Source organism: Epinephelus moara, chromosome 5 (genome assembly GCF_006386435.1).
Source record: "Epinephelus moara isolate mb chromosome 5, YSFRI_EMoa_1.0, whole genome shotgun sequence".
Classification (NCBI taxonomy): Eukaryota; Metazoa; Chordata; class Actinopteri; order Perciformes; family Serranidae; genus Epinephelus; species Epinephelus moara.
In genome coordinates, this window is record NC_065510.1 from 22,598,759 (window position 1) to 22,615,790 (window position 17,032).

Here is a 17,032-nt window from a genome sequence, read left to right on the forward strand (position 1 = left end):
ACTTCAGCTTTAACGAGGTGACACTGAATGCTCTCCTCCTTCCCTCATTGGCCCTAAAAAACCCTTTTAAGGACTTATGGAGAGCTGTCTGTAAGGATGTTAAAATGTCACTTAACAAATCAATCCGCTCATTTGCATGCCAACGGTGATGCGAGTGTACGCGCAAGAGCGCGTGCGCATGGTAGTGCGTGGTGTGGGCACGTAATTGAATGCACATGTTGCATGCAGAGTGTTGTCAGCGGCAGACTGTTTTCTTTTGTATCGATTACGGATGAATAAAGCAAACACTTGTCAGGTCTGTATATACTAAAACGACTGTTTAAGAACGAGCTGATCAAAACATCCGGAAAACCACATTCAGTGTGTGTGACGAAATATCACGCTTTTTCACATGAAAAAAATGGCGCTGTCTTGAGTCATATTGTATTCTCATTGTGTGTTTTATCAAATCAACACCAAACATCATCGTCATCCTCAGTGGAAGCCAGTCTATTCTTCTTTTTTTTTAAATACAAGTTTATTATCTCTTGTTTCAGTTCTCTTTTCTTCCTCCAAGTTCAACAGCCCCCTTTCATTTTCCCTTCTACTTACTCTCTCACTCGGCGCACTACTCCCTTTTTTTCCCTCCTGCTCTTTCTTCCAGTCATCTGATCCTTTGGATCAACTCCTCTGGAGTTGCCTTGCCCTGAGGTTGACAAGCACTCTGATTAAAGGGCTTATTAGCTCGCTGTAAATGAGAAGCCGATTGTCATTTTGAAGCAGGCAGAGGAAGCCTGTTGCCAGCCAGGGGAGAGGGGGCCCCCCAACATGGAAGAGGAAAGAAGAGAAAAAAGCAACGGGTGACGTAAGGAATGAGAGCCTTGGAGCAGCCGCACAGCTAACAAACCATTTCCTTTATTCCCATATTCACACACACCAAGAAAACCCCAGATGGGCTCTGTGTGTTACTTCAGTTCCCCCCTCCTTCCTGCTCTACTAATTAGATAGGTCACAACTGTGAGAGTTCTGGCTATGGGTCAACGGAGGCACTCGCTGGCAAGTGGAACCTGAAACTCTAACCCCAACGCTCTCTCCCACTCACTCCTCCCGTCCCTCTTATTATCCCTCACCCACTTGAAAAGCAAGAATATCATGTTATGGGGTGAAAAGAAGCAGAATGAGCAGTGATTGGGAAAGTATCTCCCCAAAACAAACATGTCATGGTGGATTTGGTCTTAGTCAGACAAATGGCGTAGTGTAGACTGCGAAAGTGGTCCAATTTACAGCACAGACAATAGAGTAAACAATACTGATTGAGAAGTAAATGGATGAAGCATATGGTGCTGACTCAAACTCAGAAGGCAGTAATGCTGTGGTTGTTGTCTTCTCTTTAAAGTTTTTGGTTAAAGCTTAACAATGACAATAATGACAAACAATATGATACAGCATAATGATAATGTATAAAAGCGGTTACAGAAAGTTAAAACAATTTCTGTCTTAAAGTATATTTTTATTTTTCTTTCCAAAAAATATTTCGACTACCAAAATTCAAGAGGAAACAACTACAAGGAGTACAGTGCTATTTCACAACCGTCTACTATCACCTCAACAACAGCTAACAAGCACCTGCAGAGAATCTAACCATCTGTCCGCCTCCATACAGGGAGGCTAACAAGCTTGCAAATACATCACCGGTGCCATAAGACACATCCACAATAGGATGAAGTGAGCAAAAGCTAAGTCAACAGTCAGCGCTGATTAAACACAGGGCCACTGAGGAAGGCTGTGGAGCGTTGCTGAAGGAGGGGATATTTGGATAGCTGTTGAGAGGAGCATTGTTGTCTCACATGATTATAAAGTGTGCTCCAGGAATGGACAGACTCTCCGCCTGTCTTAAGGTGTAGAGGCCTCTCAGCACAGAGTGGAGATGATTAGGATGAATGACTTAACTGATCAGCTTGAGTGTAGTTACCCTTCAAGGAGAGGTTTTAAGGTTGTTGTGGAGCTGCAGCTTGTTAGTGTGTGTTTCTCAGTGTGTGTGTGTGTGTGAGTGTGCATGGGAGAAAAGGAAAAGTAGATCTGACTTTTAAAGGGCAACAAGAAGCAACAAGCACCAAAGATTTGATGGTTGCAGTTTGCTGCTTTTCTTGGTCTTACATTCCAGTGAATTAATTTTTTTTTGGTACTCTTGGATACTATGATGGAAATTTTCCACCGATGTTTTATATACAACAATCAATTAAGACATTTATTAAATGTATCAGTGATGTAAATAATTCTCAGTTGAAGCCATAGAATTGAATACAAATACAGGCTTAAACTAGTACACAGAATACTGCTCTTATTAGTATGATCTCTTGTATGGCTGGCGATAACTCAGTATCATTATTTATCAACTTTCTGAATCATATTGTGATCTCCTCATCTTGTTGTACAAATTTACATTGTCCAAATTAATATTCTAAACAAGCTTTAACTAAAAGCTGATAAAATTAGTTTAGAAATTTCTTGTTTTAAGCATTTTAAGCAACTGATGCTTAGTGAAAGTGGCAACCTCCAGGGCTGAAAAATGAAGCCAACGCAAAGTGCCAAAAACTCAAATGACCAATTGAGGCTGGCTCCACATGTGAGTCAATCCCTACAGACCACAAAGTTGAAATGGCCAACTTTACAGCACAAATAAACATGTTTACAGCCTGGTACAAAAAATGATTTTAGTCTCTGAAGCTAATTTCCTCATTCATGCCAGCTGTGCGAGGGTGGATTTTTATATATAAAGTTATGCATAATTAAGGGCAGGGCCGCTTTGAGTGACAGGTTGTCTGTGAGGCATTACCACAGTCTATGGGTCATCACTCGCTTGCTACCCCTTGCTCCTCCACAGCTCCACCCTCTCGTCAAATTTTAGTCACCCCTGGCTCAAAAAAAATCAAAGACAGCAACTGCCAAAATGACAAACTCAAGGCTTCAAAACGGGAGCCCACAAACCACTACATCCATTACTTTTATACAATCTATGAGTGGAAGCTGTTTTATTGCTTTCCCATTAGATTATTTTTTAGGTTTTGCATACATATGTAATATTCTGACATACATTAATGTCATATAAAATCCTAGCAAATACTGTGATAATGATTTCTACCATGTTGCTAAGCTCTTATCGTCTTGATAAAAGGTTATATATACATTGTGTGTTTACGTTCTTGCTTACAAAAAACATATACAAAATAACCGTTGCTCTTAAATCTTGACTAAACACATTAGCTTGGGACGGGGCAGAGGGCAGACAATTTAAACAACTGTTTAAATATAGCAAAGATGACGACACAGAGATTTCCAGGGATTTGAGAGGCAGAGAGAGATAAAGTGCTGGAGTGGGAAAACAGAGTAATACAGCAAAAAAATAGCACCTCAGTAGATTTTAGCAGGAGTGAAATGAGAGCGTGGAGGAGTGCAGGAAAAGGGAGAAGGACAACATTAGTGAGTGAGTATGTCAGCAGCAGTAGATCATCCCATTTCTCAGGCTCTCATCGGCCTCCTCCATTACGTCATTGAAGAGGAGGATGAAGGAGAGGAGGGGGAGACGGATGGGGAAGGAGGGGAGGCAGAGAAGACGAGGGGGGACAGCTCGTAAAACACTGAGCACACAGTAAACATGTCTGCCCTTATGCATGACAATACCCCTACAGTGAGCGCTGCCTGACATTAGCCAGATAACCCCCGTCTACCCCACGTGCTCGTTCCCATCCAAAAACAAGGCTTTCAGAGGAGACACCAGGGGAATAGATTAGCGCTAGGCTAACATGGTAAACTGTGTTCTATTACACGAGGCCGTACTGGGCTAGACGACGGTAAGATTTTCACTCACTCAGTCATTCACAAGTGCGTAAGTATATCTTAGTGGTTAGTGACTGGCCCCTGCAGTGGTTTACCTCAGCTCACACATGAATTCCCGTGGGGTTCCTGTGAGGATAAGATGGGGAGGCTGGTGGGAACGGCATTATGTGCGTCCCAGCGGCTGTCTGATCAGAGAGTGCGGTGCGGATGAGAGGTGAATGTAAACAACCATGATCTTTGACTTTGTGTAGCTGGTGGTCTAAGCTGGGGAGCTATCATGTCTGGCTATGTGTCTTGTGGGGAAAAAAAGTGGGACACACTTTTGTTTTCTGTGCTCCCTCAGATTTTGTACACTGGACAATTCTTCATGACACTATTCTGCACACAATATTTGTCAAAATAATCACTTTTATAAAGTATCTTATCGGAAAGCAAATAGCACCCAAAACACCTCCTTTCCCCTTGCTTGATCACAAACTGGTCAGATAATGGACTTGTCTGCCATGATGACATAGCTTCTGTAAGTGTGAACGGCTGTCAGCATATAAAAGTGACAAACTTCAGAAAGTGGCCTTCAAAGACGCTGATAGTGTGAGTGCATGGAGTTTGGGGGGTAAAGGTGATTTGGCTCATATTAATATGGCACTCGTCTGTTAGCGCTGAGCAGTCATGTAGATGTTTACCTCTGCGGGCAAGATGACTGTGGGGTGACCACATTAACAGCTGTAAGATCAAGTGTGAGGCTCGCCATCATAGTTCAAAGTGAAGATTAGCAGAGTGAATTCAGAGAGAACTTCTGTTTTAAGTTTGAAGCTGTAGCTACACCACAAACACAACACACAGTCCATATATACTACAGGCAGCATGGATCTCACGATGTATTTTTTTGTTTTGCTTCCTGTCAAATGCAAGTCCAGTATTCACTTGCTATTTATACCAGTTTGATCTGCAAAGTCCTGAGAAACTTTTTAAATATCTAACATCCATAGGGGTTTTGAATAGCAGCTTGTGTTACTGTGACTACTAGAAATGGCTGCCCACAATTTTACAATTTAAAGATGGGGGTGTCCGACATTGCCTGGGTCCAGATCTGTGAATCTGTCCACCCCACTGAGTTGACCGATTCGTCTGGCATCATAACATGAGACAGCAAGTTTCTCGATTGAAATAAAAAACGATCCAATGCGCTCAGCAGGGGGACGAGCCGATCAGCCTCATGAGCGGGGCTGATGCCATTGTCAAGATGTTGTCAAGCACTGCGCTGGAGCCAATGAGTAGTAATAATAAGTAGTAACAATAGACACTGCTATTGAGGAGGCACGGTGGTTCAGAGGGTTCCTGGTTCAGCGGGTGCTCCGGCTTCCTCCCACAGTCCAAAGACATGCAGGTTAGTTGGTGACTCTAAATTGTCCGTAGGTGTGAATGTGAGAGTGAATGGTTGTCTGTCTCTATGTGTCAGCCCTGCGATAGTCTGGTGACCTGTCCAGGATGTACCCTGCCTCTTGCCCAGTGTCAGCTGGTATAGGCTCCAGCACCCTCGCAACCCTTAACAGGATAAGTGGTTACGGAAAAAAATGAATGAATGCTATTGAGGAATGTAGTTTGTTTCTAATTTGCTCCCCTCCACTCTTAAAGCCTTAGCAATACCAGTATGTTGGCAAGGCTACTCATCAGTGTAGACTTAAATGATGTAAGATTAAGGCGGGTGCACTGGTCTCTAGTGACTGGTTTGGGAAAACAGAATGCCCTTCCCCAGTGGAAATCGGTAAGAGTGGCTGTAATTTAAGACTGAAGATGTAATCCAAGTGTAACAAGTTGACAGTTCTGTCCAATATCAGGAAATGTCTGATCACTACTGGGATTTAAAAATGTAATCATTATGCAAAAACAATGTGCAGAAAGTCACTGAGAGCTGCTTAGAATGATAAAGCTGGGATTTTTTTCTTACCAGGATCACTAGGGATAAGCGTTTCACATTACAGGGACTGCTTGAGTCATTGTTTATTCAATGAGTCATTTGTTTCAATGCTGACTGAATGTCAACATCAAATATTAGATTTAATAGAGTTATTACTTGAAATCAGGGCATGAGACGTAAGAGTAAGAAACTATGCATGTGCATTATAAAATGCACAGTATGTTTAGCTGAAATGGTTTTGTAGCTCCATAATGAAGTTCTGAATCAGTCACAAAAGTTACGGACTGATTGCCAAATCATTGTTTTGTGGAATGGGCTCACATTTGTACATAATGTCATAGGGGTCCTAAGATTTTTACAATGGAAAAATAGTAAAGATGCAGCCACAGTTGAAATGATAGATAAAGACTGGATTTGGGCAAACCTCAAACTCCAATTTGTCATCAAGGTAAGATAAAACACTTTAAGCATAATGATAACATCATTTACTTTTAAAGAATCACACAACTTTGGTGTCTAACATCCACAGAGCAGAGACATGTTGGGTACTTACAGTGAAGGTTTACCACATGTGGTGGTGACCTGTGGTAAACCCCCTCAGTATCAACTTCTGACCCATCACTCAATCGGCTTTGCCCATTCAACAAGAGCAAAGTCTCTCACTCGTTCTGTGAGGGCAGTTTAAGTGATGTCTCTGTCACTGCTTTGAGTGAGCCGATGCTTTATAAAGGGGAAAAAGGCTGAAAGTAATGCGCTGCCCGTCTCTCCCCTGTGTGTGGTTTCCAGGTCTGTCAGCAGCACTACAAGAGCGCAGATGACTGAAGGGAACCAAACATGTGAACTATAGAGCAGCAAATGGGCCCCGTAGAGTTCAGATGGGTTGGATGGTGATTGCACTCTCAACTTTCACAGAAAAGAAAAATGGGCAGTCTTCGTTGGCACTTATTAACGGACAAATCAGTGTCTTGGATAAAGATGCATAAAATCTGGAGAACCATCATGACTATTAGCAACCATACTGGTCACACAATGATCCAGAACCATAACTGCATCTAAAAATCCTCTACATACCTTCTATGTGTACCATCATTCAACACTTTTGTGTGAATAAACAGTAGCATGTAACTTTTTGGATGCACTGCGCTGTAATTAATAGGGCTGACCTGATTGCTTCAAACCTTCAATCATTGCCATGGTATTCAACGTCCAACTCAGTTTTTGAGTGTTTCTTGGTGGTGGAAATTGAAAGGAGGTGGCAAGTGTCAGGCATGAATGAGGCCAGTGTCCTCAGTGCAGTCATTGACCCCCGCTTCAAGCAATTAATTTGGCTTTCCAACGTGGCAAAGGAAAAGGTGAGACAAAACGTGGACTGTTATCCGCAGCTGAAAAGTGTCATAAAGTGCTTGCTTTGCATCTGGTGATGTGGTCAAACCGGCAACACGAGTAATTAATAACAAATATTGCACGCTACAGTCTTCCTTCTGCCCTACTACAGTTGGGTTGGGTTCGGGTGGTTGATTAGCTTATATGAATAGGAGTGATTACTGTTGACGCTTCAAATATTTGCAGGTAATTTATTACTGAAGTTTCAAAGCCCAAAAGAGACAGCCTTCGTAATAATCACATCACTTCCTGAGAGCTTCCTTGCCATTTGGAGATGCGAAACCATGGTAAACTATGCCAATCTTAGTTGTACTGCCAATACCTGCAAAACCTGACAGCATGCATGATGATTCAAAACTTGAAAAATATATGACGCCTGGCAAAATGAAATGTTCTGCTTACACATTAATTGAAGCCTTGCCGACATTACAGAGCTACTATGTTGCTGTCCGTCATGGTCTGTTATGAATGTTGTCGTCATTACTGCACTGCATTGTGGGATATTTATGCTGGTGTGTAATAATTCACTGTTAACAGTATGATCAGGTTCTACTGGTTTCATATTAGCATTTCGGACATACTAAAAAATCTCACATACTGTTTAAACCTACTAAATAACAGATTAGTATGCATTTCGTCTCCAACTCGGGTTTCTGCACACAGCAGTGCAGTTTGTATGAAAAAGATGTCTTCTTATACAACTGTAGAATGAAACACTAGTAAACTTTCTTTATAAGGTCATATTACATAAACTGCCTTCTCATTTATATTCTCTACTGACTCTTAAAACTATTAGTAGCTGCAACCTTTGGTCAAACATCAACTTATGTACGTCATTCCTCAAACCCACACTGCCTTGGTGAAAGTAGTTTTAAAGTTTTTGCTCCCTCATCTTGGTGTGAGTGACAGAGTAACCTTAAAGTAGATTATATTATTAGCATGGGAGATTTAAAAACAGGATTAAGGAATATTTGACCGCTTTTTCTTATATGTGAAAATCTTTATGCTGCTGTCTTGGCCAGGACCTCCTTGCCAGGACTTCTTGCTGCTTTAATGTGTAAATCACGGCCCCAGAAATCCTCACTTAGACTTCTTTCAGACTACTCACAGTAGAAGATGGCTACTATAACAGCCTGTGGTCTGGGCTGCTCCATATCTGTAGCTCCAGTGAAGCCTGGACACATGACAGCACAGGTAAACATTGATATGTGCCCACAAACTTGCACAGGCATATACACACGATCACCTGCTATCGCACTAATGGTTAGCAGACCTGAGACATGAGATGTGGTCATATATAGTGGAATGTCAGAGAGGCTGACAGTGCCCAGAGACATGTAGTTATCTGGTGGAGGAGGGATCAAGTTCTTAACCTCTTCTTCGACCTCCTGGTAAAAACAACAAGCAGCCCCTGATCTCTGTGGCATGCCGCCTCAAGACCCGCTGTCTCTGCGTGCGTGCGTGTGTGTGGGTTTGTGATGGGTCAAGAAAAAGGGAGTGTGCCTTTACAAGCAAGCGTTTGAGTACACTGTAGGCACTTCAGTGTAGCGAAGGTGCTTTGTCTCCAGTAAGTCTGTCTAAAATCCAACCAGTCCAAAACACATCAAAGCTATGGTTTTCAACTGAGCTGGAGCCTTCAGTGTTGTGTAAGCCAGAGGTTAAACAACAATTTGCGTAGGCACACACTCACAGTTAATCTGTTGCCATGCAACACACTTTTTACTAAACATTAGTGATGGACTATGACACTTCCAACACCAGAGCAATATAAACCAGGCTGCAGTTTGATGTAATGTTTATATCTATCTTCTGCTGGATGTTTCTTTTTTTTTTCATTACCAACCATGCAACTCTCACTCACAACAACAAAAACAAGCTGCCGTTTTGCACAGCAGCACAATCCTTTACTGTGAGAGGCTTTTAATGGCCTTTCCAGATTGGGCCCTAATTAGCTGTTAATCATCTAGGGCTCATAACCAGAGTGGAGACAGCAGGCATGTGTGTGTTTGCACGCGTGTGTGCATTTGCGTGTGTTTGCGTGTTCTCTCCTGCTGTCTATCCTTGTGTTGCGAGGCCATTAGCAGCAGACAAGCTAAAGAGAGCCAAACAGCCCATTAACTCCTTCAGTCTTCCTCTCTCTTCTCCACCATGCTCATCTCTCTCCCAACAGTACCACAGTTGCCAGCTGACACCCTCTAATGCCAGCTATCTGTCATGACCAGAGACCTGTCCACCCACACATCCCTCCCTTTGCCTCGTCCACGGCCCAATTTTTCCTTTATTCTTCCTGTCCAACCTCTTGCACTCTGCCTCTCTGATTCTGAGTGTATATGGTTTGTAGTACTGTACGACTGGTTCCCTTATAGATCCAATACACCCAGTGCTGACACTGTAATGTTAACTGATCAGAGTCTCCATAAGACATAATCTAAATGCTGGTTTTTGCATGAAAAAATTAACACAACATGAAAAATATATTAACGTCTGAAGCCAACATCTTGCAGCAATGGATCAATCTGAGAATAACTTTACTACCCATATATGAGGTTCATTGATCAGCAGTGTTACATACTCACTGTGTCTATGTGGTTAGAAAGCAGATTTTTACAGTCCCCTTATGAAACCTCAGAAAGCTCCTTCTGTTTTTTTTTACTGAGCTTGTTATGTTTCTGTGCACCTACACCTGCCTGCTCGGCTCGACTGCACACTGGATCAATATCTCAATTTGCACACAGCAGAAAAAGAAACCACAGACGGAAATTTTATCAGCCTGGAAGCAGTAACTAGCAGGTAGCTGTGCATGAATGTGGACCATTTGGTTAAGTCTAAATTGCCTCTGCAGTACTAAATTGGGCACAAAGGAAAGGAGCAGAGGAAATCAAGGGAGCAGAGGTAGATGAGGCTGCCGCACTTAAACTGGCAGTGAAAAGCCGCTTTGTGCTTGCAGGAGCACGAGGCACATTAACACACGGATGCTAACAAGTTGGTTTCCTCAGTGTTACTGTTTTGACTGATTTTTAGTGTATATAATAATATTAGCCAAATTGGGAATATTCTAAAGGTGAGTACGTTCTACTTGTGTATATTAAACACAATTTACTCAGGAGAGCAGTGAAGATGGAATATTACAGCTACAGTACTGCAAAGTAAGATGGTAATAAATGGTGAAACAATTTGTGCTACAATAGAAAAATGACAAATTATGACATTATCAATTAATCTGTTAATAATTTAACTGATTAATTGATTAACTTGGTCTATAAATTGTCTTAAAAAATGTGAAAAAATGCACATTATAGGCCAATATTTTCAGATTACTTATTAGGTCTGAGCAATAGTCCAAAACACACAGGTATTTAAACTAGAAGGGCACTTGGAGAGCGCAGACCTCCGCTAAGGCCAATAGTCTTCTATGATATGCAAATCTGCAAGTGCAACCACTATATATCAGGGTGTCTACAGGTATCAGACAGTTAAATTTAATGATATTTAAGACCCTTTCAAGACACCTTTTGACCAAATTTAGGACCCATTTTTGGACAAATCATTTTGTTTTACCTATTTAAGCATCACGGGTAAGCATTGCAGACACGTAGTTTATATGTGGTCATGTGCAGAGGTAAGTATTATGTAGGAATATGGTTATTAGAGTGAGTTAAGTTGATCTACATTTGCCAACACGAAGTTCAAGTACGAAGTAAAATGCCAGTATTATAGTTTTTTAAAGACTTTTACATAGAAAAACTTCACTCATCTTAACAAAAAGAAATTAAAAGATGTAAACTGAAATTAAATAAAATGTTTGTAGCAGTTAAGACCTCACAAATTCAAGTTTGAGACTATTTAATGACATATAAAACTGAATTTAAGACATTTTAAGACTTTTTAAGAATCTGCAGACACCCTGCATATGTCTGGATTTATTTCCAAAACTATTAGAACTATGCAAAATATGTTTTGCCCAGTTAAATCTCAGCTGTGCATTCATTATGTGTTTCTAAACAGGAAATATTCCATATACTTATGCATTTGTTAAAACCAGAGAACACTTAATCGTGTACATATGAAGTCACACAAAATGAAATGGCTTCATGAATGTGGCAGTTGTTGAAAAACTGTATGTGAACAATGATTCTTTTTGAGTCAAATTTAAATGAATACCTCTGGTGGAATTCTTTGCAGACAGTTCACATCTGAATGTCAGTAAGAGTATAATCAGTTCCATGATGTGTGTGCATTTAGTTTGCGGGAACAAAAGCGTTGTAACACTTGAAGTGGTGTTGTACCAGTTCTCCCATGAAGCCACTGTCTCTGAGTGCTCCATAACGACTGCATGAAGTTTGAGCAGCTACCTGTGTAGGCTACCCCAGAGGATTACTGGTACCCGTGAATGTGGACTGTGACATGGAGTCATCATATTTCTACAGCTGGCTATGTTTTGTCACTACTGAACTTCACTATCATTTACTGAATTTTAAAATGTACTGCTTTTATTCCTTCAGGGCCAAATTACCTATCTTGCAATGTTAATTAAAGTGAAAAATAATTTGTGGATCCGCCCCAGAATTTACTGGGTTCTTTAAAACTGGGCCAGTAGTTTTTCTGCAATCCTGCTGATGAGCAAACAAACAAACCAAACCCAAAACATTATCTTCCTGGCAGAGATAATGACAAAACACAGACAAAGGCAATATATCCTTATCTTTTAGAAGCTGTATACAACATGTTTTTGCATTTGAAAATTTTTTAAATTGCTTAAAACAACTGATCAACTATTTTTTTCAACGCTGCATGACAGCGGCCACGTCTCCAAGTTTCTTTGTTGGATAATTATCAAAAATTCAAGTATTTTTCCTCTATAGCGGCATAAATTATCATTATTACCCGATTGAGTACAAAACTGCCAAACTGCAAACCGCCTCCAGAACAAGCTTCCCCCGATACATCCACCTTGGCTTGGACCATGGTGACAGCCAAAGAGGGAGAAGTGTGTGATTAATGATAGGGGCCTGGTCATATCAGCAGGCTGGTTAACAGAGCCCACCACAAGACTACACAGGTCACAGAGCACACCCAGCCTCATCAGCACCCATTACTACTGTGGGCACACATCGCACACGAATCTACATCTGTTTCTACCCCAAACAAATATTTTACTGAGAGGGATTGTGGCCTGTGAAAGAAGTCAAAAACAATTTTTAAAGCAACAAAAATACAGCCATAATTATCTGCATTATAACCTACGTATGCAATATATCTTCTTTATATTTTCCTCTTTAATTTTACCCTATTTATCCTGACAACACATCTTCATTTACAAGGACAGTGTGGCCTTTGAGTATCAGTAAAACTCTGTAATAAGTCAACAAGTTTTTGAAGTTAAAGGACTAAAGTACGAATGATAAAGAGCTCCAGCAAAACACACAACAGATATAATAAATCTATCTGGTGCTTTTTGACCTTCTACAGCAAAGCAAAGTAATCTGATCTAAAGAGTTGCCTTAGCTTCACGATCTAGTGTGTGTGTGTGTGTGTGTGTGTGTGTGTGTGTGTGTATGAAAAGAGAGACCATCTACAATGAAAATATGACAACAAGTCTGACAACATCCGACATGCATATGCACTGAATATTTCTGCTTTGGGCTGAGCGGGCGGGAAGGGGAGATCAGAAACAGGATACTGTATCATTCCTCTACACAAAAACACAGTCCCAATAACACACACACACACACACACAAACGTGCACCAGATGAGTGTGGACGGAGCAGGAGCAGAGAGAGAGATGGCGAGGCGGATAGGGGATCGGAGGGTGAGGTGATGTTAGATCACTTTGCCAACACAGCAATCTGAGAGCTGGGGCATGTCGGAGGAGCGGGAGGCTCAGGTAACAGGAAGAACTGTGAGACGATCAGGAAATAACATTGTCTCTTTGAATTAGCATTTCCAGCTAAAATAGGAGGGGCGGAAACCTCGGGCGAGACCTCAGTGGGTCTGGTTTATGTGACATGAGACAGAGGTAGAAATACGCATGTGTGTTTACAATGTGTATCAGCAAATGTAGATATTGCAAATTAAACATAATCTTGACTATAACAATAATTTAAAGTTCTTGTGCGAAGGATTTAGTGGCATGTAGTGGTAAGGATTGCAGATTGCAACCATCTGAAACTTCTCTCGTGTGCCAAGTGTGAACTCCCAGTTAGGAATCCTTCAGTGTTCATTTGTTAGGAGGTTTTTATTGTGAGCTGAATTATCTGCAGAGCTCTCTTCCTCTCCAAAAATAGTGTTTCTCAGACGCTGTTCAGCTACTCATGGAGTGGCTGGTAACTACAGAGGCCCATGTGGAAACGTGGCCCTATCTAAAGCCAGTGTTTGGTTTATCTGTTCTGGGCTACTATAAAAACATGACGGTGCAATGTGGCGGACTCCGTGAACCTGCTGCCACTGTTGATATAAACGGCTCATTCTAAGGTAACAAGAACCCAACCATTCTTATTTCCGGGTGATGATACACCAAAGAAAACATAGCTATCATAATATATTCCATTTCTGCCAATATATCCCCTTGAATCCTACACACTGGACCTTTAACTCTTTATACTGATGCCTATATATTGTGCTTGATGCGCCTTTGTCTGTCCAAGTTTCTTACCAGGCGATTGATGCGCACAAACTCCTCTGGGCTCTTGGCCCAAGGCGGCAGCTCCACATTAGAGACCACAGTGCCGTCCTCCATCACTCCCAGGGTGTAATCGTTGGCGTTGACAAACATCTCAGGGAGGTAGTAGAACTCTGGGATCAGCTCCTGCATGGATACAGGCACGGAGACACATTTTCACTGGTTAATTACAACACTACAGGCAAATTTCTGAAATTTCTCCTCAAGAGGATTAATAAAGTACCTACCTACCTACCCACCTACCTAAAAAGTGATGACATCAACAATGATACCATTTACGATTATACCCAAATAGCTTTGTTAAGCTTAGTTATGAGTAAATTGATAGTTCTGAATGAGGGATTTTTCGAAAACTACAGAAGGCTAACAGAAACCACCAACCAGCCCAAGTAAAGAGATCGGATTAGGAAAGGTGTGATCTGAGTATGTCCAAGAGTATTAAGCTGAAGAAGAACAAGACAAAAAAGTGCAAGAAAAACAGAAATGCAATCCTTGTATAAATCCAGTTTAGAAATGATTTAGAGATTGCTCCCTGTGTGTCTGTTACAACAGTTACACAGTGGAGTTTTCCAAATTGTACAATTATTCATGGTAATTACATTTCTGACTGCCTGTCTGCTGCCCGCATTTGTGCTTTGGCCACTATAGAAGATGTCAAAAACCCCGAGCGTGCGCTGGATTGTGGTTTTTCCCTTTTCAGTACTTGTTTGTCTGTATCTAAGCAGCAGAGAAACTTTTTTCCTGCTCCCCCCCTCTTCCACAACAACAGAAAAAGTCACAGTCAGCCAAATTCTTTCCTAACTATGATGATTTTATTTGGCTGTCCCAAACAACACAAAGTATTTTCTAACTGGCAGGTAGTGAAGAGAAACACAGTTATGACATGAGATGTAACCCGATACATTTAGCCATTCGTCATTTTTAACAAAGCAGAACTGGCCGCAATGAGAATAAACATTTAAGATTGAGTTTGAGCTTAAAAACATGTAGATGAATCCAAACTGCATTCCAGGCCTCAACTGTAATGTTCAAATTGTAGGTGCCTCTCACTGATTGTGAAACACAAGGATGGACCAGAGTGTCTCAGTTGTTGGCTGCTTTATGTAAATAGTAACTACTGATGTTAATATACTGTATGAAAGGTATACTATCCAGGAATTGTTGGCTACTGTTTGTAAGAGTATCGCCAGACTGTAAAAAGTCAAAAACTTGTGAAAAATGCTCACCACCACTCCAAAACCCAAAGACTCTTCAGTTACTATCATAAATGATGAAGAAAAGCAGAATATTCTCATATTTAAGAACCTGGAACCAGCACGTTTGACGTTTTTGCTTTAAAAATGAGTTGGGGATTTTCGATCTTTTGACTGACTAACTGATAAATCGACTAAACCTTGGAGCTCTACTCGCTATATTTGCATTTTTGTCAGCCCTGTGTCCGCAATTTTCATAGCTCCCTTCTGGATGCCTGCTGCTGATGGTCTGGCACATAGCTGCTACATTATTACAGTTTATTTTGGACGAGTCTATCCATTGTTTTCTCAGAAAACCCTGCATAGCACAGCCTACCTTTAATATATCTTACTGTATAACACAGAGCATGACTCCATTCTTCACTGAATTGGGGAACATTTTTGGATAGTAAAAAGTACAATAGTGGTAATATTCAGTCTAATAAAACTCTTAAATCTCGTCGTATGTCATGGCATGACTCGTCAAACTCTATGGCTTCAAAATATAGACGCATTCATTTTGGGGATTTGACGGTAGCCCTGCTGTCTGTGAATAAAGCCTTTGTGACCACAAGTGCTGACTTGTGCTCTGGAGAAGGAGAGAAAGATACAAACATGTTGACAATCTGACATCAGAGATGAACAGACCACCACCAACACCAAGCTGACATGCTTTAGTCTGTAAGGCAAAGAGCAACGAAGACATCATACAAATATTACATGCTAAAACTTGAGCCTGAGTGGCAAGGTTTGAAAATATACTATGCAGGGTTTTCCTAAACAAAAAAAAACCCCAATGTGTGGTGGTGTATTTTCCTTCAGAGACTCTGCCCTCTGCCTGTATTTTCTTATATTTGTCTTATTTTCTGTGCCAGGGATGTTTATGGCCGTTTACCCCCACAGCGTTCAGGTGAAGTCGGGGCTTTATAAAAAGGTAGCGACCAGGTGCCAGACCGTAAACAGCAGGCATCCAAGAGACACAGGATCGAAAAAACGCAAATAAAGCCAAGCGAAACGCCAAACAAGTGTAAGTCAGGGGTTGGCGTTACTTTTCACTAGTGAGGGTGTTTTTAAAACATTGGGTTTTTTTTGGTTTTTTTACAAGCCTGGTCATATGCAACGTGATCTCTACACAAAAACAAACAAATACACTCCTTTAACAACATGACCCCCCTTTTTTTTAAGATTAGCTGTACAATACATCCACCTCTCATCAATGGGGTGAAGACATCCAATCAAATGAGCAAGCAAACACACAGGTTTAAAACAACACAGCACTTCCTCACTTCTGAAATCTCCTCACTCCACAAAACCTGACCTAAAACTAAAGGTCAGCTTCTTAACGAGGCCTCCAGCTCACCCAGGTTCACTGGCTGCAGCCTGCTGTAAATCTGAGCTGGAGGTGGCAGGATGCACACACACACATACATACACATACTAACAAAACCTTGAGGGCTTCGCTCCCCAACACTCCAGCCTGCCTTGCATGGACCATTATGTGCAGTGGCCCCTTTGCTCTGGCCTGGTCAGAGGCCAGCCCCTCTGATCCCCAATCCTGTCCTGTCATGGGTCACTGGAAGGGGCTCTGGCCTCTGGGCTCCTCTGCTACACTTCCACTGTTGCTACCTCTAAGCCCTCCGCTCTTCTTTCTCCTCCTCTGATGCCTTTGGGCTGGGGCTAGGGGTCAGGGGATTGGGGACTGGAGGTCACACTAGCGTCACCCAGGCTAGAGACGCATTGAATCTGGGTGTTGTAAGCTATTATCACCCCTTCTTTACCAGTGGGGTAAGAAAACACTGGGGCTTTTTGCCCTCTGGCAGGGACAGAGGGTTGCTATCAATGGCTCAAATGCTAAAGCTAAATGGTGTACTTAGCATACTAAATTGATACATCTCATCCTTAATTCCTCTTTTGCAGAGAACATGAATGTGTGCGTCCAAGTGGATAAAGTCGACCGACTCTCATTCAAAATATTCTAAGAATTCGAACTGAACATGGAAACAA

The 17,032-nt window shown here is 41.5% G+C and overlaps 1 protein-coding gene across 6 annotated transcripts in view; it reads right to left on the reverse strand.

The window, feature by feature from the left end:
* lrba (LPS responsive beige-like anchor protein) overlaps positions 1-17,032 on the reverse strand; it is a 237,930-nt gene that overhangs the window by 35,590 nt on the left and 185,308 nt on the right. For all 6 annotated transcript variants that reach the window (XM_050044707.1, XM_050044706.1, XM_050044705.1 and 3 more), the window contains exon 46: positions 13,770-13,922. In XM_050044707.1, coding sequence (XP_049900664.1) covers positions 13,770-13,922 — 153 coding nt within the window. The remainder of the gene's footprint in view (positions 1-13,769; positions 13,923-17,032) is intronic.